The sequence below is a fragment of the Protopterus annectens genome, chromosome 3.part0, assembly GCF_019279795.1.
Source record: "Protopterus annectens isolate FY-2018-M chromosome 3.part0, PAN1.0, whole genome shotgun sequence".
NCBI classification, from domain to species: Eukaryota; Metazoa; Chordata; order Ceratodontiformes; family Protopteridae; genus Protopterus; species Protopterus annectens.
The window spans coordinates 814,492,780-814,519,543 of NC_056731.1; the positions used below are offsets into that span (position 1 = coordinate 814,492,780).

Here is a 26,764-nt window from a genome sequence, read left to right on the forward strand (position 1 = left end):
TCTGCAGAAAAAACAGCTCAGTGAATTGTGAACAGATCAAATTCAGAGGTGGCATTCGGACTTGTATCAAAGAAGTTCTGAGGTTTACGCAATTGTACATCATGTATGCACCTTAAACCTTGCATGTAGGGTATATGCTTGACATACATCACCTGAAAGGAGTCTTTGGTATGCTGGCTGGACATTAAGCTATCCTCAAAAGGATATCCCAAGGGTAAAGAATACTGCAACGGCGATAAGGAAGGACATTTTTTAATTTTCAGTGATTTATCGGAAAATGATGAAGTGTATGAATGACTGGCAGTTAACGTGGAGGATTAAAGCTCTAAGCTCTTTACAAACTCCTTCCTATAATCAATGGTTTGCTTCTTTCCACTGCCATTTAATATTATTTACCTACTGTGCAATGGATTCTGAGCAAGTCACTTAACCAATCAGTTGCTCTTTGAAAAGAGAGACACACATACACACAATCTTACCTCAGCAAAATTTCCAGAGGATTGCTCACCAACAAAAACAGCAGCATTATACTCGGAATTGAAGCAGCACTAACTGAATTCAGCTTGGGGATTATCAACTGCCTCCACTGCCACAAACCTAAAATTCTAACCACGGAGGTACAGGGCAAGCAGAGACAGCATTATGCCCTGTAGGGATGGCAGCACGTTAGCTAGAATGCAAAGGTATGAAAACGTACAGTATGTCAGGAATTCAAGCACCCTCCATCTGTAGCAGCCTGTGCTCTAACCTCCTCCTGTACTACTCCTTACTATGTCCTGTGCTCTAAATAGTCACTCTATATGCAAAAATGAAATCAGTGAAAAACAAGTTTAATTGGTTCCTGGCCAATGGCCCCCATGAAGATGTGCACCCTGGGCAGCAGCCCATTTTACCCCTATTATAATCCTCCACTTCATGGGGCTCTATGCAGGGCAATGGCATTAGTTTTCTAGCAAGTGTGTCAATCCTTTATCAATTTTTTCTAATCATGTAGTGCAAGGCATGTCATTTACTACACAAAACTGACCCCACACATTCTATTTAGTTATTTTTTCAAACGAATTACTGCTTCCAACTGATTTCAGCAGGGTTGTGGTAACTGTGTATGATGCTGACTGAATGGCTTTACTAGGTAGTTTCTGTAGGTTTGTCTAGCAGGTGAATTTCAGTTTTCTATTTCAGTTCTGAGATGTTTAATCTTTTTTTTTTTTTTTGTCAAGTAACTTCTACATGAATTCTACCACTGAACCACCAATGCAAACTTTGCATTGGTGGTTCAGTGAAAGACAGCTTTTACATGAATGTTAGTGGTGTAAAGTAGGTCTATTTAAATCATTTTTTTGTATTTTTATATCCACACTGCCTGCCAACCAAAGAAAAGGACCAATCTTTCCCCAGTGAGGATGTTCAAAAGTAGCATGAGGCCATCTTTCAAGTATCCATCCATTTTTTTTTTGTCTCTATCCACTCCCATAACTGGCTTCATGCATGCTCGCAGATTTAAGGGTACTAGACAACTTCTCCCCGATGGTATTCACATTATGCTACAGAAAACACTACCATACATGTGACTTTGCATGGATCAAATGCCTGTCTTAACTAATTCTGCATGAAAGACACCATTTCTCTGACAGGTGACATGGGTGCCTGGTGTCTTCCCTGCCTGACTCTTGTCTAATTAACATGAAAATTAGATACTACTACTTGCAAGTTGACAACAAATGGTTGGCAGACCACCATCAAGCTTTTTTTTTGTTTGTTTTTTCACTTCTGTGCTTGAAAACCAGCTTGGATGGTTTATTGGAGTAGATGGTAATGAGAAAATGGAAGTGTTGTCAACTGTTGTGTCCCTGTTCCTGGGACAGACTGTTTATAGCTTACAGATATGAGTGCAAGGAAAAGAAACACATGGAAGATACTGAACACTATTTGTACTGTATGCCCCTTTAAAGAATTAGTCAGTTACAGACTTCAGATATTTTGTTTCTATAATCCTTCTTGATAATTTTATTTTTCACTGTTCACTTTCTGTAATAAACCTGCACTTTAGCACCCTTGCTGCTAATAGAACTTGGGTTGCTTGGGTCATACTCAAAGTTCTATTTCCATTCCACAGAGTCATGCAGTTGCATTTTTTAGTTTGATATTACTTTAGATTGCTGTGAGCATGTCCATTAGTCTGTAATGTGATTGCTTACCTGGCTAGTGAAAGTCAGTATTTTTATTTTTTTATTTTTAAATTTAAGATTTTAATAATGATGAATTGCCAGAGACACGTGAGAGGATGCTTAGTGTGGGACAAGTAAAGAAATTAGGACATCAGAGCAAAAGCCCAAGTAGCACCGGCTGTAGAGAAGGTCAAAGAGAACAGAATTCGGTAATCTGGGCATATGTGCAAGAAAGCAGAAGACAATCTGGTGAAGATGATTTGGAAGAAACAGGAATAAGGCAAGAGGAAACAAGAGTGTTCAGCAAAGAGATGGATGGCTGGATGGATGGACGGACGGACAGACGGACTGACTGTGGGTGAAAGAAGACCTGTGACAGTCAGGCATTACTGTCGAATAAAGTAGGAGAGTAGCACTAGATCAAGAGAGATGGCTGCAGTTGAGTAACACCCTGTCTCATGAAGAAAAACAGGGAAAAAGGGGGTTGATGATAAATAATAATGATGAATTTTTTAGTACATCAGTTTTAGGTGGGAAATGTTTTATGGCATTTTGTATTCTACGTGTGTGCCATGTGAAGTTATTTTTATACAATGAGGTGAATTCAGGATGCAGTCTGGGGGTGGGGGGGTTCCATTTAAATGAAATGCACATTAGATTTTGTTTGCGAATTTAGTTGCACAGGCTATTCTAAGGATGTGGACAACTGTGTTTTACATGTGAATGAGTCAGCAAACATTTGTTTTACTTGTTAGAATCGCAAGTTTAGTGGATTACTGGTATGGCAGATGACATGCCAAGACGTACATAAATGGTTTCCAATGCATCAAGGATCCCAATAATCCTTTGATGAAATATCAAGAATGCAAGCAAAAAATGTGTTTTCTATAGACATATATAATGAGAAGTATATAGATATACCTTTATATATAATATACATAAACAAATGTAGCCACACACACACAACATACACACACAACACACTATATATAACGATATGTCATCTACTGAAGATATTTTAATCTTTGGTATACTAACTCTCAAAATATTGCCAAAAAAAGATTGAGCTGGCAAGACTGACAGTGTAATGCACTTTTTCCAAGACATAACTTTGGAGCATATAAAACAAAACCAATGATTACTGTAGGAGGCAGGGCCCACCCTGAAGCCCCTTTATGGGGGACTGCACCAACCCACGCCCCCACTATTTTAACCCACACCCTTGCTATTTAAATAAACCAACTCAGACATATATAAATAAAACAAAACAAATATAAATGTACACATACCAGAAGTGTGTGTGTGTGTGTAAAGACAGACAGAGAGAGTACAAGCACATGTTAACACACCCTTTACTTGAGGTCTACCATTAAGATAAGTGCTTTAGTAGTCAAAGACTGTAGATACTTGTATTGAACCTCCACCCAATGCCTATTACAAATAAAGTACAATACAATCAGAGTAAGTCATTACCATTCACACTTAAAAATATTCACGCAATGCTCACACAAAAATATACTCTTAAAATCCACAAAGTTTCTCCTTTCCTAAATAAAGTTTCTCCTCTCCTAAATAAAGCCATAGTAATAAAAATGTACACAATTAGAATGAAAAAATACTGCAACATCTAAAACTAAAAGAACATCGCAACTGCAATCAGCCACTCAAAAATTGCATTATCTGTAAAATGCTACTGAAAATAGAAAAATAAAACATATATTGTTGAACAAACTGAAAATTAAATAATACTAAAGCACCTATTATTTATTTATTTACATTTGTTTACAAGGAAAGTCCATCTGGGAACTGAAATGTCCATTTTCAGCACAAGCCCTGGGAGAAATGCTCCAAAACAAGGATAGAAATACATGTTTGACAAATCAAAAGAAAAATAGTAAACATTTACAAAATATTTCAAAGCAAATGGTCAACATTTACAAAGCATATCAGATTAAGAAAATAAATGTTTTCAGGATACTGTGAGTAAATGAAAAATACCATGTTAATACACTTGTATAGTATCTGTAGCTGACAGTTAGGAATGCATTCTTCAAATTGTAGGTGTGGTACAGCTGCATAGTGTATTAATTTCAAAGTGATATTTTAGGGCAGGTTTGAATGGTCCTGGTTATTTAAAAGCCTGACGTGGTTTGGAAGTTTGTTCCAAACATATATTTTATGTTTTCCCCGCTTTCCTGCAAACTATCAGCCCCCTTCTGTTCAGCAGGAAAAGCCATAATACAGGCGGACACAAAAGAAGATCGGTCCCCATGCCTCCCTGCCACCCTCAAAATGCTTTCTGCAGCAGACACCTGAGACTGTCTTCTTCTGCTTGGCTGAGGATTTGTTTCACATATCTCAGACAAGGACAACTCTCTCTTAAGGGTGGATTCAAACTTTCCTCAGGCCATGGAACTACTTGAAATCTCTACAGAGACAAAGTACAGGTATTTTTATGTTAGACCCTACACCCATCAATACAGCCATTTTTGTATGTGGCCTGCATTAATGCTTTCCAGGGTAAGTGTACTTCTGCACATATGCCTGGTTCCAACAAAGGCAGGAATGTGCACATTCATCCTGAATGCTGTCTGCAACACTTGCTATAATGTCCAGTCTCAACTGGGCATCAGAAAACAAGCTGATCAGGTTCCCTTCCATAAGGATGGGCAAGTTCATGGTGGGCTCACACTCAGTCTTTGCTCCTCCAGTGACCTAACAGCTAACTAATCCAGGACTGGGGAGTTGGTATTAAAAATGTAAGAAAAATACACTATTACAAAGCTGCCTCATAACTACCTAAAATATTTTTATAAGAGATCAGTCACATTTCAGCCTATTTGCTGACTCATCAGTATGCTATGCAAACCCTATTCGTAACGCTAAGCAAATAATGTAGTTAACACATCCCAGTCAAATGAATGGGAAACAGCAATCTAAACTAAGGAAAACAAAAAGAGATAAAAAGTGAGCAAGCATCAGTTCTTGCTGAATGGTGACTTGCAGAGCACTAACAGTATTGCTCTTGTGTACACTGGACTAATGGAATGGCAGGGTTGGAAGTGAAAACAGCATGTCATATATAGTGGATTTCACGTCATGGAAAATAAACTGAAATATTCCTCTTGTCTACATTTTGTAAATGCTTCTCACTTTCATGTACTTCACTTTGATTTTTAATATAATTTGATGCACAAATTAACAATAAAAACAATACATGGCAACATGGTCTTGATTGTTTAACGAGCACTATTCTATAATACCCAACAGTACGAAATTATAACCAGTTATAACCAACAGAAATATTTCACTGCAAATATCATTTGATGTACTGATTAATGGAGTGGGAATCTTAGACTGCTTGTGCTCAGATCTAACTTCACCTGTATAATGAATATAAATGAGGCTCCCCTCCCTGCCCCCAAATCTCACCCACCCCCACTAGTGCTAAATTTAAAGCAGACTTTGCCACTCCCCTCCTGCTAAGTACCAATCAGCACCTCACACATCATTGAGCAACCCTGCCCCCTTAACCCATTTCCTTCTCTCTCATTCTTCCACACCCTCTTAGCAAAGTCAGCCATCAAATTTGGCTCGCCCCCTATCAAGATGCAAACAAGCAAACAAACACTAATTATCCAAATGCCTATACTGTTTCTATTTTACCATCTCACTGCCTACGAACAAACACTTGACCATGGTATTCACTACCCAAATAGTCAGACACCCATGACATCACACATAACACCAAACATTTTACCTTCCCCAGCACACTGAATATACCACCCTCTATATAATACCACCCTGTACAGCCACAAAACATAATCCTAAAGACAAAGACTATATAAAGCTTATAAACAAACTCCTAAAGCTCAGAATATCCTGTCACTATAACCTTATAACACATGGAGACATTCATCCCATCCTGGCCCACCCACACCCAAAAACCTCCACTCCCCTACCACAACCCCCACAGTCAAGCTACCCATGAATACTCCCACTAGTTCCCTCCTAGCATTTCACCTAAATATTAGAAATATTAACAATAAGATTCCCAACCTACACGTCCTCCTAGCAACCCACTCCCCCCCAGACATTATGTGTCTTACTGAAACCTGGCTAAAGCCCAGTACTACTGACAATGAGATACTACCTCCAGGATACAATATTCACCGGTTAGACCATGCTACAAGGAAAGGAGGTGGGATAGCAGTCCTTTACAAAAATACTCTAACCATTAATAGAGACACCTTTCAACCTCCTCAATTCAATAACGTGGAACTTCTCATAACCAAGCTACAGATTAACCAAAACAAACACTTGAACATCGTCTGTGCATACATTCCACCAGGCAACAACCTAAATACCCTAAATCATCTCCTTTACTGGTTATCCACTACCTATCCCTAAGAAATCATAGTTCTTGGTGATTTTAACACCGAATGGCACCCCTGCCCCTCCGACCCCCCCCCCCACTCATATAAATTTATCTGGGTTTAAACAGACCATAACCTCTCCCACTACGATAAACAAACCAACCAACAAGGAAAGTATCCTAGACTGGATCCTAGTTAATAACCAACCCCAGGTGTACACAGCTGGTACTCTCCCTGATGACCTCAGTGACCATTGTCTAACCTATATCATAAAACATAAGGCAGGAAACCCTCACCAGCTCAAATATAAAACATTTAGAAACAGGAAAAACTTGGATGCTGCTATATTCCAAAATTAATTAAAAGTAGTTGACTGGTCAAAACAAAAAAATCTAACATTAGAGGAGGCCATAGATCACTTTAACACTAAATTCCTAAGTATCCTTGATTCCCATGCTCCAGCACGTACAATAAAAACTAGATCAAATACAGCACCATGGCTCACAAAAGATACCAAAGCTATAATCAAAACTAGAAACAGAGCCTGGGCCAGCTAGAGAACAACCAAAGCCCCACTTGACCATCTAAAATATCGTCAACTCAGGAATGATACAAAAAATCTATTTTTCTGGATAAAAAAGCTTCTACCAAAATCTCCTACAAAAACACCACAGCAACCCTCAAACGTTCTGGACAGGCTTAAATAAATTACTTTGTCCAGGTCATTCCACCACCCCAACCCAGCTAACTACACCCATAGTTCCCTAGAGACCATAGCTAGCGCCTTTAATAACTTTTTCACTGAGACAATCCAATCCCTAGCAAATCAACTAACCCCCTCTAACTTAAACCACATGCCTAATCTAGCAAATAATCACCTGGAATTTAGCTTCCAACCAATATCCACTTTTTTTATCATAACACTTCTAAAAAAACTAAAACCTACCACCTCGCTGCTGACCTCCTCCCTGCAGAGTACCTACAAATAGCTGCAGATGCCATTGCATATCCCATATCTATCCTCATCAACAGAACCTTATCCGAAAATGCAATCCCCTCCCTCTGGAAAATATCTCACGTCATCCCACTCCATAAAGGTGGTTGCTCCTCAGACATATACAACTATAGATCCATAGTCATTCTTTCCTCACTAGCCAAAATAATGGAGAAATGTGTATACAAGCAACTAATGCAATACCTTTCACAGAATAACTTACTATCTGCCTCCCAGCATGGTTTCAGGCCATACTACAGCACCACCTCAGCCCTCCTTTCCTTTACTACTGCCATAAACCAAAACAGGAATGACAATAGGCTAACCTCTGCCCTCTTTCTTGATCTATCAAAAGCCTCTGACATGGTCAACCATGAACTTCTCATTATTTCACTAAAATCTATTTCCCTCAACAAGCCGGCTATCCAGTGGTTCCAGTCCTGTCTGACTGGTAGACAGCAGGTGGTACTATGGCAGGGCAAACTCTCCAGCCAGTTACCTCTCACACTTGGTGCCCCTTAAGGGTCCATACTAGGTCCACTACTCTTCTCTATTTTTATCAACAACCTCCACATTGCTATCCCTAAAGCCACCTGCATTCAATATGCAGATGATTCCACTCATCTGCTCAGCCACCTCCCCATCCGACTTGCAAATCTTAACCCAAAATACATTTAACACTATCAAGAACTGGCTCACTAACCAATGTCTACTTCTGAACCCCAATAAAACTAAACTTCTACTCTTTTCTCCCACTAGTAGATCCACCGCACTTTCACTCTCTGTCACATCTAACAATGGTACCACTATTTCCCCAGATAATCACACCAAACTGCTAGGGGTTATCATAGACAATAATCTCAAATTTGACCTACAGGTCAACAAAATCATACAGACCCATCAATAAGAAGCTTGGATCACTGTATAGAAACAAGACATTTTTAACCCCACTGGCTTGGATTGAAATTGTCCGATCACACCTACTCTACTCTTTTATATGCCTCACCTGTACTCTCAAACCTCAACATATCCGAACTAGGTAAGCTGTCCCATAGCTGCAATCATATTGCCAGATTTGCCACTGGCTCCACCTATAGAACCCACCACTGCCAGAACCTTTAGACAACTAGAGTGGATAGAACTGCCCAGCTTAATTCAATTCAATCAACTATTAACAGTGCACAAAATTTTGTACCACCCTGAGGATACCCCCTCACTTAAAAATATTACTAAGCCATATAGCAACCTAAGATCCCTACGGTCAGCCAATAAACTACTGGTCCAAACCCACAAAGCTAATAACTCTGTTGGTGAATCCCTGTTTGACAACTTCACTGGCAAAACCTGGAATTCGTTGCCAAACTATATAACCCTACAATCCTCCAAAAGTCTCTTCAAAAAAAACCTCAAACAGTATCTCAAAGTGAATTGGCTATGCCCATGTACCAACCCTGATTAAGTTATAAACTAAAAGCATATTCTGCAATTATCATAACTTGTAAGTACATCACCAAGCTCTGCTTCCAATCTGATGTCTCTTACTTTTAACTGTCTGCCCATAAGAATTGTGAGCCCCTACTAGGGAACACTACTAACCCATTGTATATAATCACTTTGTTTTTATAATTGTTTGCTAACTTCTGTGTAATCTATGTAAGTTTATTTATGTGGAGCCTTTCTCCCCGAGCCTCTGCTGAAAATGGACCTGTATCCAGTTGGACTATCCCGGTAAACAAATGTAAAATAAATAAATGCACAGTGCATGGTAATTATGCTCCAATATTTGGAAAAAGACAAATCAGTCAAGTGCTGGGGTGGCTCAAGACCCAAACATAAATGTTAAACACCCACCGCTAAAGTTGTTAAGGGTAGGCCCCACCCTAGGTAGTAAAATCTGTCTGTACAAATGACAATGGCAGAATAAAAGATTTGGTTCTGTCTGCTGTCCATGCCAATAAGGTGTCCCTCCCTCTTATAAACTTAGAAAGTAACTAGAATAACAGGATACGTGTTCACCAGCATTTTGTTTGAAGGATACAAACTCAAACTCAAATGTATGTCAATATTCAGTTTCTTCAATCCTCCATAAACTGTCTGAAAACCACGGACTTTATGAGTAACAGACCAAACAAATGAAACAAAAATCTGGACAGTTAGGAGGTATGGAAGGTGAGTTTAAATGTAAGGGGACCATATGTTATACCGGCTTTCTAACTTCGCTCACTAAGTGCTTTACAGCTTTGAAAGCCAGCAAAACTTAGCATTTTTTCCCTGTTTTTACTGTTACTAGTAGTACACGAGACATAAAAAGCTTGACGCAAGACAAAGAATTATGAATACCACTAAATTGTGTATTCTCAACATGGATGCAAAGATTCACCTCTTGAGTATCACTCTCAAGGTGAATTTCTTGGTCTGCATGTCTTATTTATTTATTGCATTTGTTTACCAGGAAAGTCCACTGGGCCTAAAAGAGCCCATTTTCAGTGGTGGCCCGGGGAGAAAAGCTCCAACGAGATACAGAAAAAATAAAAACATTAATTAGTACAGAAGCAGAATCAGTGTTACAGATAGTACATATACATATACATAAAAGCAGGAATCTAGTTTGTTTGATTACAGTAATATATACAGAAAATATACATAAAAGCAGAATTCAATGAATTCAATCAGAGTGGTACAAACAGAGATATATTAATCAGTATTATTGTACCAGTATCAAAAAGTGAAGATAAAAATAAATATGGGGAAAGTATCATCACTTTAACACACAAAAAATGGGTTATGATCAGTGAACTGATCACAAGAACTGATCACAATCCTCTATATTAACCACATCACTGTGTTCAACATAAAGTAAGATAAAGATGCAAGTTTTATACATCCACTCAGAAGGCCAGAATGCTTTTCTAAAAGAATATTTACAAATGTAAAGTCCAAAACATTTAAAAGAGGTCTCTAACACAAGAATTCCTAAGTCAGGCAGCCCCCCCCCCCCCCAGTAAATGCTTAAGTAATAATCCACTATGGACTTTGAGTAATCCTGTGCTATCAGAGTTTAACAACCACAGCAATGAAAGAAAAGCCAAATGTTGCCAGACTTCATAAAATCAAGAATACCCATTTCCTGTGGTGAACATGTTCTTGTATCACATACTCATTTAAGAACCACTTTCTTTATGAAGTATCATCATGATCACTGCATGAAACTTTCTTGCTTCAATGACTTTTACCATAATAAGGGGAAGTTATCTGATTATGTACTCACATATTTACATGCAAGAGTGCATGTATATACATGGGAGGGCAGGATTTAGATTGTACTACACAAAAACACAGATTCTGTGAAGAGTTGATGAACCAACATTAAATACTGAGAGGGTGCTGAATGCTTTATTGGAGGTTTGTATCACTTTTACTTTGTCAATGTTAAAGATCATGATTCTGAGCCTGCCATACAGAGATGACAGCAGTACAATATCCTGCCTTTGTGACATATTCATAGAAAGATTATTACTAGGCTAATTTCCCATGTGGGCCACTTTAAGCCTAGCCAATTACTCCATGTGGGAATCAAACCATGTACCTTGCATCTGCAAGGTAAATACCTTAACTATTATGCCAACCTGCCACACTCAGCTTAATTCATCACCAAATTTAGCAGTATGAGTTGCTGTCATAACCCAAAGTCTCTTCCTTGTGGTAGTTCTTAATTTGTTTATAAAGTCATGTTGCCTTTTTGAATTACAATTCTACACTTTCACATTTACAAGTTAAACAAAATGTCTAACATTAACACATGCTCATGTTTTACAAATACACAGACAGTAGTGCTGCTAACCAGTGGAAACACCAGACTTTCAATGTGTGTACAAGCACTTGTGTTTTTCCTAAAAGAAAAAAAAAATCATGACAGTAAAATTACTAATATTACCTGCAAGTGCATCCTGAGCCTCAAAGAATGTACTTAGTCCACCTTTAACATAAGACAGGCTGCCTTCATTCTTCCTATTGGCAAGCTTTCTCAGATTGTTGGCAGCTATTTTAAGCTGGTCAAAGCTAGAAGAAATACATACAAGGATATAATTATCTTAAAATGGAACAGAAAAATAAGACAGAAACAAAACTAACTTCAAAGGCATAAAGGGATAAATCCAGAATACAATACAAGTGACTCGGGTGTGACAGTAGCTTGGACTCCTCTGGAGCTGTTATGTGATGAGTTAAGAATGACAGAGCTCATTTGGAAAGAACATATGATGCACTGGCAACAACAGTGCTGTACATGAAGCCCCATTGGAAAATGTGGCTCACAGCAGGGAAAGGGGAGGGGACTTTGTTGCTCTGGATGGGCAGAATCACTCCCAGTCCACACTTAAGAGCATGTAGTGGCTTACAGCAGAAACATTAGTGCATGGGGTCTGAAGTCCCCACTACAAATAAGTTGGTAACTCTGTAAGTGGCTATGGCAGCTCCCTAGGAACTCAGCCTTCCAGAATACTCACTTCAACAGCTAGTGCAAGATTAACTTTTTAATTAGCATAAAAGTGGGGCTTAGGTGATACAGGGATCAGCAGGGGACACCAGGCTGCCAAACAAGATCAGAACCAGCATGATCATTACCAACAGTACAGTTGTGTACACTTACCATAAATGTAGATGTTCGAGTGTATTCACTGTTGCAGTCATTATATTTGGGGTTATCTGCTTGCAGGTAGCCCTCAGTCGGCCTGATTAACAAAGTCTTGGGCCCTGCGTCGGTTGCTGTCCCCTCTTCCATCACATCAGGTCGTCAGTGGTATAAAACATGCAGCCAACGCCATTACATCAGTTTTTCTTGCCCCAGATGTCAGGTGCCCCCCTAATGGGAAGCAATTAAACATAAAAGCACAAAGATATACCTCCAACAAAAAAGTAAATACACCAAAAAGGCTTTTAAGCACAGCAAAGGAAAGTAGAGGTATAGCCAAAAGAAGTTAGGGGGCTGGAGGGAGGGTAACCAGGACTGCAACAGTGAATACACTCGAACATCTACATTTACGGTAAGTGTACACAACTGTACTATGTTCTTCGTGTTTCACTGTTGCAGTCATTACATTTGGGTAGATTCCCAAAGCTATGGTTGGGGAGGAGGAATTTATACAGCATTAGGGCCAGCTATAAGGCCCTGCAAAACTGCAGTGGTAAAGCCAGCTCTGGATTTAGAGAAAAATGGCAAATGATAATCCTTGGTGAAAGTACGTACAGAACTCCAGGTAGCAGCTTCTAGGATGTCCCTGGTAGGGACATCTCTGAGAAAGTCTGTAGAGGTAGATGCAGCCCTGGTGGAGTGAGGTCTGATCCCCTGGGGGATAGGTTTTCCATGGTGCTTATAGCAGAAATGAATGCAATGGCTTATCCATTTAGAAATGGTTTGCTTTGAAATAGCCTTCCCCTCTGCCCCTGCAGCAAATGCCAGCAGCAGTTGTTCAGATTTCCTTTGAGTGAGGTCTGATCCCCTGGGGGATAGGTTTTCCATGGTGCTTATAGCAGAAATTAATGCAATGGCTTATCCATTTAGAAATGGTTTGCTTTGAAATAGCCTTCCCCTCTGCCCCTGCAGCAAATGCCACCAGCAGTTGTTCAGATTTCCTTTGAGGTTTAGTCCTGTCCAAGTAGAATCTAAGTTGTCTGTGCACATCTAAGGAATGCAGTATCCATTCCCCTTTATTCTGTGGATTGGGAAAGAAGGTTGGCAAATTAATGGACTGATTAAGAGGCACACTGGATACCACCTTGGACATGAAGGATGGATTGGTTCTAAGGGACATCCTGTCCGCATGAAAGATGATGAAAGACTCCACTGCCATAAGGGCCTGTAATTCAGATACCCTTCTAGCTGAAGTGATTGCTAAAAGGAAATCTGTTTTCCAAGAAAGAAATTTTAAGTCTGCAGTAGCAGCTCACTCAAAAGGAGGTAGAGTGAGTTTCTCCAAGATAAAGTTCAGGTCCCAGGCTGGGGTTGGAGCTCTCCTGGGTGGTCTCAAATTTTTTGCCCCTCTGAGGAACTGCTTGAGCAGTGGATGAGAGAAGATGGGAGGGTCTGTGTTATAATGAGCTGAAATGCCTGAGGCATGGATTTTAATGGAGGAAAAGACAGGCCCTTGTGAAGCATCTCAGTTAAGTATTCTAAAATCTGAGGTAAATTGGGAGCTGCTGTGCTCATCCCTTGAGAATGGTTCCAGGCACAGAATCTTTTCCATTTTCAGCATAAGATTTTCTAGCACTAGGCCTCCTTGCCTCTAAAATGATATCCATCACAGGTTTGCTGAGGGATGGTAAAGGAGCGATTAAGTAATTAGCCAGGCTGTAAGGTTCAGAGTTGGAAGCTGAGGGTGCAGAATCTGGTTCTCCTGCTGAGACAGCAGGGAAGGAGTCTGAGGCAGGTGCCATGGAGATAACCATGACAGTGCGCAGGAGGGGGTAACAGTGTTGGCGCAGCCAGTCTGGAGCAGCCAAAATCATCCTTGGTTTGTCTTGTTTGTTTTTAGTAGTACTTTGGAGAGCAGAGGCAGAGGGGGGAAGGCATAGACTGACAGGTTTTTCCAGCTGAAGGACAGGGCATCCATTTTTCCAGGCTTGTTTGTGGGGAATCCTTGTGCAAAATTTGTCCAATTGGTAGTTCTGGAGAGATGCAAACAGGTCTATATCTGGGCTCCCCTATTTTCTTGTCAACATGTTGAAAATCCTTGGTTCCAATTTCCACTTGTGTGGGTCCATGAGATTTCTGCTTAGTCCGTCTGCCAGTGTATTTAACTTTCCTGGCAGGAATTGAGCTTGTAGGTGCACTTGGTAGCTCAAGGCTGTGTTCCACAATGCCATGGCTAGTCTGAAGAGGGGGTAAGAATGTGTACCCCCCTGCTTGTTTATGTACCACATAACAGTGGTGTTGTCCGTCTTTACCATTAGTTGTCCTGGAAGAATGTGGTCCTTGAAGGCCGTCAGAGCATTCTGTACAGCTAACATTTCTTTTTAATTGATATGCAGGTGCATTTGACTTGGGTTCCATTTGCCCTGAATGCACTTCCCTGCCAGGTAAGCCCCCCATGCATAGTCTGATGCATCTGTTAGGGTTTGGGCGGCAGGAGGTGGTGTGAAAGGTAGTCCCTTGTTTTGGTAGCAGGCCTCTGGCCACCAAAGGAACTCTAGGCGTAGGCAAGGTATGATAGGAATCATTGTTTCCAGGTCTTGAGAATGTTGACACCATAGGCTTTTTAGATACCACTGTAGTTTCCTCATATGCAGTCTTGCATATGGAATTAGAAGAATGCGGGAGGCCATGAACCCCAAGGCTTCCAGTATTTGTCTTGCAGATAGCAGGGTTTTTGTGGCCATTTGTTTGAAGTAGGTTGTCAAATGAATTTGCTTTTCTGGCGTGAGGTAAGTCATCTGGGAAGTTGTATTCAAGCTTGCTCCCAGGAATATAATTTGTTGACAGGGTACCAGGTGTGATTTATTTTTATTTATGGTGTACCCCAGACAAGTTAGAACCCTTTTTACAAAGGCCAGATGATTCAAAAGTATGTTCTGGCTTACTGCCTGAATTAGACAATCATCCAGGTATGGATATATTTGAATATTTCTTTGCCTGCAAAATGCAATAACTGGAGCTAGGCACTTTGTGAATACCCTGGGTGCAGTAGATAAGCCAAAGGGCAATGCGGAGAACTGATAGTGCGTGTAGCCTGCTTTGAAGCGTAGGTATCTTCTGCCAGATTCCCTGATTGGGATGTGCAGGTATGCTTCTTTTAAATCTAATGTCGCCAACCAGGCATCTTTGCCTAGCATAGGAAGTAATTGGTGAAGTGTCAGCATCTTGAATTTTGGAATCTCCAAAAAGGTGTTTAGAGTAGACAGGTCCAGGATAGGACACCATGAATTGTCTTTTCTGGGTACCAGGAAAAGTCTTGAGTAAAAACCTTGTCCCTTTTCCTCTTTTAGTACCAGTTGAATAGCCCCCATGCGCAAGAGAGAAAGTACTTGTTTTTGGGCCTCTGCCCACTGATTTGGGGGTAGGTCTGGCCACCCACTTGGTGTTGGCAATGTGTGAAAGTGAAATCTGTATCCCTGGGGCACTATATTTAAAACCCATTTGTCCTGGGTAATGCGTTCCCAGTTCTTTGCATGAAGAGCAATCTTTCCCCCCAAAGGGACAGTCCGTTGATTGGAAATTTTAAAAGGAAGACATTGAGACAGTTTACCATAGGGGGGAGTCTTATTATTCCCAGACTTGGAAGTGGAGGCCCCCCACTGCTTAGTTCTGTGAGTCCCCTGGGACTAAAACCTGGGTTTTTTGCTGTGTCTGGGTTTGGCTTGAGAAGACCTGGAAGGGGCTGGAAAGGACCAATTCTTAGAGGGCCAGTGCCTACTAAATCTAGGAGGCAGAACTTGTAAAATATCTTTAACAGTTTGGCATAGATTTAGCTTTATCTTCCATCTTTTTAAGAACTTCTTCAGCCTTGTTGCCAAACAGGCAGTCCTGATTTAAAGGAGCATCCAACAATTTAGCTTTAACATGATCAGGCAAAGATTGCTCCTTAAGCCAAGCATGCCTTCTGAACACAGACCCAGTAACAGCAGCTCTGCAAGAGGCCTCTAATGAATCAAAACCACATTGCAAAGTATGTTTTCCAACTTGTTCGGCAGAATGCATTAAATCCTGTTATTCTTTATTTTCCACACAGTCAGGAATCAACATAATTTTCTGTTTAAGCAGTCCAATAACATGTTGCTGATATTTTAACATATGAAACTGGCAGTTTAAAGCCCTAATGGCTAAGGTTGCAGAAGTGTAAACCTTCTTACCCCATCTATCCAGCGCCCTGGAGTCTCTACCAGAAGGGGTAGGATTTTAGCAGTAGAAGCCTTAATGCCCTTGGGCCCCTGTAAAATAGTCTCTGGATCTGCAATAGCATTTTTGAAAAGGAACTTGTGGGACTCAGGGACCCTGTAGTATCTGTCAGGTTTTCTGGGAGCAGGAGGGAGGGAATCAGGGGCCAAACTAGATTCCGAGAAAGCATCATCAACAATGTCTAGTACAGGAGGAATAGCTAAAGGCCTATGCTGAGGTAGGAGAAGGAAATCCCTAAGCCTCTTTTTTGAGTCAGAAAAATCCTGGCTTTCCCAGTGGAAATGCTCCCTTAGAGTATGTAAGGTTTCCCCAAAAGAAAAATCCTCAGGAGGGGAAGCAGAGGGAATAGAGTCCTCTGCATCAGAATCCTCATAAGTAGGTAAGGGCAAATCCAGATCATCAGAAGAGTCAGAAAAAACAGAATCCTGATCAGAAGATTCGTAATCAACTTCAGTCCTAGGCCTCTTAGAAGGGGGGGATTGGCTACCCCTGTGATTAGAGTTATTAGATCTTCAGCCATTCTTATCATTTGTTTTTTAGGCCTAGAGGCCTGATCATGTGGCCTGGGCGTCATTTTTTTTAGACATGGATCGAGATTTAGGCCTAAGTAAAGAAGGAGGTGTCAGTTTAATATGCAAGTCCGTAGGCCTGAATACACCCCCAGAAGCCGGTGACTGCACAGCGGCTCCGGACCCATCCAAGGTAGAGACATCCACGGGTTCCATAGTTGAAGCATCTCACGGCATACCGGACTCTGAATGGGTCTCAGTAGAGGCCTGCGAATCAGAAGTAGCAGGTATCAGGGGCTGCAAAAGCGCCTCACTGCGAACTGGCGACTGGCTTAGGAGAAGCGTTGTCGGCAGTTTTGGACCTCGGCGGCCTGTCTCTGTCTTTATCTTTGCGTTTTTTCTGAATCCCGGTAGTCGGATGGCTAACGGATGACATTTGTGGATAATTAAACCGAGAATCAAAATATTTAGAGACGAAAATATACAGATGACGGATAGTGCACTGATTAAATAAAGCACAAAACTGACAGCAAGGTATGCCGTAGTCAGGGCCTTGGTAAGGAATACAGTACGAATTAAAATCTTTATGAGGTATTTGCTTTCCACAAGTAATGCAATTATTAACTTTTACGGACATCAGTAAGGAGCAGGAAAAACTTTCCCCAACAGGGTACTTAGCTTTAGTTGAAGACTTCGGTTCTGAAACTCGAAAACAAAAATTTCAGGAGTCGGCCGACCAGCACTTGCGAACTGCTTCTGCTTTGAGTACCACATGGCAAGAAAGACTGGTGTAATGGTGTCGGCTGCATGTTTTATACCCCTTACGACCTGACGTCACGGAAAAAGGGACAGCAACCAACGCAAGACCCAAGACTTTGTTAATCAGGCTGACTGAGGGCTACCTGCAAGCAGATAACTCCAAATGTAATGACTGCAGCAGTGAAACACGAAGAACATCTGGGAAAGAAAAAAGGTATTCCAAAAATAAAAGCACTAAACAATAGTATAATAAAAACAAAACTTATCAAGTCATACTAACAAGAAAAAGTGACTATTTAAAAAATGATAGCAAGATAAATTACTAAACATACACAGCATACACCAAACAGATGCAGCACCTCACCCAGAAGTGCTATTTTTTTCTTTCCACATACATTTTCAAATGGCATTAGATCACATTAAAATAGTTCATAAATGTGGATGCCTTTACTTCAGCTATAATTTTTAAAACAATTCAACTTAATTATTCCCATTCAAACAATTCTAGCATTGCCTGTTTATATACTGGCAACACTCCAAAACAGTCAAAGAAAATCACTGAGGTAAAGCTTTAAATAATCTCAGAATGCACATTGTTCTTAAAATGGCTGTACTCACTGAAACATACTCTGCATGTAATTATGAAACAAACACACAAGTAAAAACTGACGCAGAACACCAGAAACTGTTATTATACAGCAAGCTATGTGCTGCATGGTTTCTTTTTAATCCAGTTACTCACACAAATGTACCAGTGACTGAAGGCACTTTACGAGATGCAAAAGATGTCCCATTCAAACAACAAACTAAAATGGTGGCATGCAAGGCCAAGTCTTAGCTATCTCTAAGATTCAACCTAAAATGGATGCTGCTTTAAGCTTCAGGCACTACAGAAATCAGCACATATCTTGTGGGATAATATTTTTTCCTTTAAACTATGTATGCCTGCTGATAGGTGTACAGGCATTTGTAACATTTCACCACTATATGGACATCACTGCAGAAGTGTCCTGCTGCAGCCTCCCATATTCAAAATACATTTTCACTATTACATGCAGTGAGGCAATGCCAACTAAGCAGCATTCATTCAGGGAAGGATTCTGTGACACAGTGCACCTGCTAAAATGTCTGGATACTAATGACTGTACCCATGTTGCAATCAGAGCAAGCACCAGGCAAGGAAAATGTCAGATGTCGATTTGCAGGTTACACAGATGGTACAATAAAACAGCTATCAGCACAGTATTATGGAAATGAGCACAATATACTTGTAGGCACATTATCATCTGACCTAAGTGAATAGCTTGTGGAAGGACATATCAGACAGGGTAAGTACCTGGTCAAAGAAGAGAACCAATGAACACCACACAAGTCTATGTAAAAAGAAAACATAGACATTATACAACATCACTGTGTTTCTAATTCCAGTGAACATTGACCATCCACTTGATGAAGTCATTGTGAAGCCCCTATACTGCAGCAGAAGAGGCCTACAATGAACCACAGATGTTGATGTGGATAGTGATTGAGTTCATGCTTGGCTTGCATAAATCCTGGCTCTGGTGTTTAACATGGGTCAGTGAACTGTAATACATACCTGAGAAAACAGTACCTGTGGTCATTAACTGGGCCATGATCCACAACATGATAACATCCAAGCATGGTATCACTGTAGTCTGGTTAGGGGGAGCTACCATCACTTTTACTCAGCCATCACAGCAAAAATGTCTTCAGAATGAAGAAGACAGCAGGGGAGACGACTGGGGTAACTACATCAGTGTACATGAGGAAACTGGGCCCAGTATGCACAGTGAAAGTGACAGCAATGCATACTACAAAAGTATGTACTATGACATGTCATATGTGTACACAACACAAAGTTACTACATGCATGTAAGGTACTGCAGTGCAGCGATACATTCCTAGCACACTGACTAATACTTGCCCTGACCAGCTGCAACATCAAGCATTTCCATAATTTTAACCATTTAATACAGGGTAGAGGGTGTTACAGTGGTGCATCACTTAGTGGTGCCTCAGAGCTCCTGATTCTCCAGTTCAGATGGCCGATTTGGAGTCTTCTTTGTGAAGTACACAAGTGTTACATGCGTCTGCACGGATTTTCACTGGAGTCGCTTGTTTCTGTTCACATCTCAGAGGTACACACAGATAGATGAACTGGCAAGCCATCTGAATATATGCATGCATCTAAGATGGAATGCTTCTCAGTTAAGGACTGGTTTCCTGCCTTACACATGTTGCTTGCCATGACAAGCTCCAGCTCCTCTGTGACGCTGAATAGGATACAGAGAATGATATTTTTTTTCTGTATGCTTTTTATAATTTGTCTGTCAAACAATATGCTTCCTATCGTGAAGCTGTTCATTTACCTGTACTGGATATCCTTTCGGTGGCAACAGCCAACTAGACAGATGATCACCTAGGTAGTCACAGAGGTGGCCTGTGCAATCAGTAGCATCAGTGCAACAATGGACATAACCTCACACTATATGGTTCATATCAGCAGCCACATCATAAAAGGGATCTTTATACCCTCCCCTTGAATGTGCACATGTACACGTAACAGACAAGACACACACACACACACACAATGATGAGGGATACCATCACCAGCTACGGCCTGCCAAGCTCATGTTTCCAGTGTCTAACATTTTGGCGTGTTGGAAACCTCTACTAACATGGTGGTAATCAGCCGATCAGAACCAACCTTTCCCTCCCTCAAGATAGGTCCACCATCACTTACAGTGTTCTTTCAGAATCCAAACTGATATTCAAAGTTGGGCTGTCTGGGTTGTGGTCATTGCTTTATCCATCTGTCTCCCACAACCAGGCAGGTATCAGAGAAACTAATGAATATAGGTTACACCTAGCACCAGCATAACCAGCTGCACAGTTTATAAGGTATACATAAGACACTGTTATTACACACACCCAGATGGATTACAAGGACATGCATCACTTCTCATATAAGGCTACATCTCAGCTGGGTAATCACTTTTCGCAAATGTCATCTCTAAAATATGGAATAAACTGCCAGCCTCCATTACCTCCAGCTCCTCCACAGCACAGTTCAAAAATTTACTTACGACACACCTGGCCAAAATCTGGCTTTGTACATGTAATTCTCCAGGCTAAAACTACCTCTATATATGTAACCAGACACTGCTTGCTGACTTCTAACCTACTCCTATCCTTGAAATTACTTGTATTATAACTCACTCCAAGCATGTTTACTGTTAATAAACACACCAAACACGAAAACTATCAATAAATCCAAGAAGTCAGCAATCCACACCACCGATTTATAGATTGAGCGCTTTTGTCTCAAATTAGAAACTTCATCAGAATAACACAAACAAGCAACCCCACCCTTTATATATTCCCTTAATTACATTTGACTACATCACTTCCTCATTATACAATAATAAATATGTTAAGAAATTAAATGCATATACCATATTATAAAAACAAATTACATAGCATAACATCCTATTATTTGCTTTACATAAAACCCAACAACTTAAAGACAGCAAATAAATGTCTGTACACACAATTCCTACATGTAAAATTCTGCTTTTAATTTTAAAATAGAACTTATAGAGATAGCACTGCTGAGACCAGGGAACTCAGAAGCATTAGTTCTCATTTGCCGAGTTCCTTTAATTCCAAATATTCATTCAAGGGATCTCCCTCTCTCCCCTAAAGTAACCTGGTCTATAATGGTAAACCTGAAACTATGCCCTGGATGTGAGGCAATGTGAGCAGCTAAAGCATTTTTTAGGTTGTTCTTACTGATGTTATAATTATGTTGGTAAATTCTAGTTCTTAGTGGATTAATAGTTTTTCCTGTATAGAAACAAGAACACATGGAGCACATTGCTAAATAGATAACCCCCCCCCCCCTTAGTGCTATAAGTGAACATATTCCGTAAAACACATCTTCCATAGTTAAGTATACATACATCTTTGCCCTCTAAAATGTGTCTGCATTGCAGGCAAAATCCACATTTTACCATGCCCCCCATTTTTGTATTCATCTTCTTGTGTGTTTCAATCATATTTTTGAGGCTGGTATCCTTTTTGAATACAATCTTGGGAGGTGCACCCACTAGATCTAAATGATCTTGACTGACACTAAATATATTCCAGTTGTGTGTTAAAATCTTTTATAATAAATATTTTTTAAGATGGCAAGCTGACAAAGAAATTCATCATCTTCTGATACCATTCTAGATATCCTCACTCCCTGTCCTTTTATTAGGGTTTTAAGAAAATGCTACAATAAATGAAGCTCTAATTGTCCTAAAATTATATACCAGGAATTTAAATTTTGACTTTTATTTTAAGGGCACTAAAATGGTATCTGGAATAAATAATGAATGTAGAAAATCAAGTGCATTTAACCCTCCTTTACACCCCACTGTTCAATTCTTTGAAAAAATGTGCGAGAAAGACATTAGGACTACGTTGAATTTCAACAGAAACTGTAGAGAGGAAGTAAATAATATTACTAAGAAATAAATGGGGTTATTAAAGGACATCTGTAGTAATGCTGACATCAGGGTAACAAAACCTGATAAGGGAGGGGGTTTAGTTATCATGAATTATAACAGCTATGTCAATAAGATGTTAACTATTTCATACACAGACACAATGAAATTAGTGTCTATGAGAAAAATATAGCTTATAGGAAAGTTGATATTACTTTGGAAGAATTGGTGTTGAACCATGACATCACAGAAGACGAGCATTCATTTATGGTGGTAAAGCATCCAAGAATACCTACAAGATACACAAGGATCTCCGGGACCCCCCCTCTTAGACCTACAGTGGATGCAAGAGCTTCCAAAACTTACCCTATAGCTAGACTTGTAGACAATCAATTAAAGAATGTACTGAAAGAATGTTCCTGGATTTTAAAGAATTCATGGGATTGTTTAAGTAAAATCACTAATGACAAATATTGTGATGAGTTAATTTTCGCCACAACTGACATAAGAGACTTATTTTCTACAATACCACATGACACTGGAATTGAGTGGTTTTATGGTTTCCTTTGTCAATATACTAACTTAAGACATGAACGTATCCTCACTTTAAGCACATTGATGGAATTGGTCCTAGAGACAAATATTATTACCTTTGAAGGACAATTATTTAGACAATGAAAGGGGGTAGCTATGGGGGCAGCATGTGACCCCATATTTGCCAATATTGTATTGGCATTTTGGGAGAAAGAGATGGTGTTCAAAAGTATATTTAGTGAACATTGGACATTTTATGGTCGTTTCTTGGAAGACATAATTATTTTATGGAAAGGAAGTGAGGAGGAATTAAATAACTTCCTGTAATTTATAGGGAAGAGTACTGACATTTTAGAATTTACAACACTATAACGTGTGATACCACTATTTGGATATTACTATACAAAAAAATGCGGTTACCAAGCAATTTATGTCCAATATATTTAAAAAACACCTACGTATTCCAACACTCTCCTTCATTTTGATAGCTGCCACCCACTGTCCCAAAAGAAATCCCTAATAAAAGGACAGGGAGTGAGGATAGCTAGAATTATATCAAAAGATAACAAATTTCTTTGTCAGCTTACCATCTTAAAAATATGTTGATTAAAAGAGGACATCCTGGTACATTTGTGGATAGTACACAAGAGGAAGTGATGATGAAAAGGGAGAATGGACATTTTATTCCTTTATTAGGAAGAGGGCAAGGAAATGAAGAAGTTGTTATACAAAAAGATGGGATGTCATAATAAATCAGGCATTTTTAGATTTAATAATCAGTTTTATGACATTAAAAGGATTTTAACACACAATTGGAATATATTTAGTGTCAATCAGGATCATTTAGATCTAGTGGGTGCATCTCCCAAGATTGTATACAAAAAGGATACCAGCCTCAAAAATATGGTTGAACATACAAGAAGATGAATACAAAAATGGGGGCATGGTAAAATGTGGACTTTGCCTGCAATGTAAACACATTTTGGGGGGCAAAGAGGTATGTATACTTAACTATGGGGTATATGTTTTATGGAATAAGTTCACTTGTAGCACTAAGGGGGTTATATATTTAGCAATGTGCTCCATGTGTTCTTGTTTCTATATAGAAAAAACTATTAATGCACTAAGAACTAGAATTTACCAACATAATTATGACATCAGTAAGAACAATCTAAGAAATGCCTTAGCTACTCACATTGTCTCACATCCAGGACATAGTTTCAGGTTTACCATTATAGACTAGGTTACTTTAGGGGAGAAAAGGGGACCTCTTGAATGGATATTTGGAATTAAAGAAACTTAGATGGCAAATGAGAACTAATGACTCTGAGTTCCCGGGTCTCAACAGTGCTATCTCGATAAGTTCTATTTTAAAATTAAAAGCAGAATTTTATATGTAGGAATTTTGTGTGTACAGACATTTATTTGCTGTCTAAGTTGTTGGGTTTTATGTAATGCAGATAATAGGATGTTATGCTACGTAATTTGTTTTTACAATATGGTATATGCATTTAATTTCTGGACACATTTATTACTGTATAATGAGGAAGTGATGTCATCAAATGTAATTCAGGGAATGTATAAAGGGTGGGGTCGCTTGTTTATGCGTTATTCTGATGAAGTTTCTAATTTGAGACGAAAGAGCTAAATCAATAAATCGGTGGTGTGGATTACTGACTTCTTCTTGGATTTATTGATGTTTACTATAATACCATTTGCTATGATAAAGCTTCCACTTGAGGTCTTTATATAATATCATTGTGTAAATACTATTTGGGTGCTCTGCTCATGTTATGATCATGTAAGTTGTTAACTTCTATAATGTTTATATCTATTCTATATTTTGTAATGGAGCTTTTCTCCCCGGGACTTTGCTGAAAATGGACCCGTGTCCACTAGGACTTTCCCGGTAAACAAATGTAAAATAAATCAATAATAGGTTCATAGATTCATACATTAGTACTAGGCTAACTGCCCTTGTGGGCCATTTTCAGCCTAGACAATTACCCCATGTGAGAATCAAACCCTCCACATTATGTTTGTAAGGTAAATACCTTAACCATTATGCCAACAATTAAATAAAATTTTCAAAGTGATCTTTCTCATACTGTGAATGTAGGGATACTGTCATGTAGTGATGCTGCATCCTCACCGGGAAAACCAGCATGCTGCCAACCAAGGACAGCTTCATCTGTGTACCCTACAGTAGTCTGCCTTGAAAGAATGGAAGGGTCAGAATCAAGGCATGCAAAAGGAGGGGGGCTGAACTAAGATCAAGGGAAAGATCTTAGCATGTGGTCATACTGCAGTACAACTGGGATCAGTAAGAAGCCAACAAAACTAGAGATAAAAGGTTGCATCTGTTCTCAAAAGAGGCTGTCTGAGAGCTGACAATGCAAACACAACACTCTGCCAAATCATACCTCTACTGAGTATTCCACGAATGAGCAGTGAGTCACACACTAAATGCAAAGACTGATAAGTACTGCTGTTGAGACAGAATGCCCCATGAAATGTCCTGCAGACCCATTATCAGCTACCAATAGCTATATGTTGAATTCTCCTGCAGTGCTTAAACCAACTCTACATGACAACTTACAGCATTATTATCCATGAATGTGAGCAAATGAGACAAAGCCTGTAAAGCCTCTTTATTCTCCACATACTAGCCAATTACCTGCCTGGACAGAAACTCAGTGGAATGCACAACACTCCTGAGTGTGTCATCCTTCAGATGAGATGTTAACCTGAGCTGCTGTCTGCTTCTGCTCAAGTTAGTCGTAGCTCAAGTGGATGCAAAACATCTCATAATACCTACTGAAAAGAGCAGGGGAAGTTTCCCCAATGTCCACTCCAAATTTCCTCTACTATTATAAATACCAACTTCTGTGTCCCGTAAAACAAGGCCACTAACCTACAGCCTCCAACTTGATCAACAGGTAATAAACAAATACCTATAAAATTTCAAAGTTTAATATGCTAATGATGCATCAAAATACTATGCTCACTACCCAAAGTGCCACGGCGTAGAAGGATAAAGCCTTGACTATGTCCTTGACAATCTGGGTTTGATTAGTGACTTGGGAATCAGAGAAATAGCAAGGGAAGGATAGAAGCGTACATCCTGGGAAAGAGGGCATGGACTCAGGATCACCTTGTGGTTGACTAAAGGAGGCTGGGAATGTGCAGGGGGCATTGTCATTGGGAGGCAGGGCATGGGTCAATTGTCAAGCAGATGGGGGTATATGCCCGCATGCTCAATGCATAATTATCCCTGAAGAGTACAGGTGTGAGAAAATACGGGAACTTAAAGCATATGAAGAAGCAATCCTTGTCAGCAATATGATGCTTTCCAGGTTTGCCTCAATCTCTTCGAACAGCCTCAAACTTGGGTCCCTAAAAGTCTGCGGAAGGCTTGGGGACTGAGCACGGATGGATCTGTTGCACATCTACAAAACAAACAGCATCAGAATTACCCAACTTAGGGACCTAACATTGGTCAGCAACATAAATATGACATGTTGGAGGGGCAGGTTTATGTTTCAGAGACTATCCCTTCCCTGGAACACACTTCCCATCCATGTGAAGCAGAGCTCTTCCCCTAATCCAATTCAAGCTCAACTTGGACCAGTGGATGGGGAATTGGAAATTGACCCTTGGTCTGGCACTTGTCTCTCTATTACAAACACAATGTCTATACATGCTTGACCACCCATGCCCAAGCCTACATATAACCCTTAAGATAACCCTAGGATATAAAAACTTGTCAGACAATTTGGGAACCATGGCTACGCTTAAAAAGGAACCTTGGGGTTATTAGCCTAGTAATCACCTATGAACCTGTGGTAGACCCAATGAATGAGAACACACTTCAGTAGTATCTTACAGTTAGCTGCAGGGGAGTTAAAAATATTAAATAAAAACTACATTCACTAATGAAAGCTGAGAAACACCTGAGTCAACGCCGAGATCACTGCATATGTCAATTTAAAGGTGTTTAACTCATTCCTTCCTTGAAGAGTA

General features: G+C 39.9%; 1 protein-coding gene across 2 annotated transcripts in view; it reads right to left on the reverse strand.

Moving 5' to 3' along the window:
- Positions 1 to 26,764, reverse strand: part of EXOC2 (exocyst complex component 2) — a 2,261,550-nt gene that overhangs the window by 1,579,768 nt on the left and 655,018 nt on the right. For both annotated transcript variants that reach the window (XM_044065154.1, XM_044065156.1), the window contains exon 6: positions 11,473 to 11,597. In XM_044065154.1, coding sequence (XP_043921089.1) covers positions 11,473 to 11,597 — 125 coding nt within the window. The remainder of the gene's footprint in view (positions 1 to 11,472; positions 11,598 to 26,764) is intronic.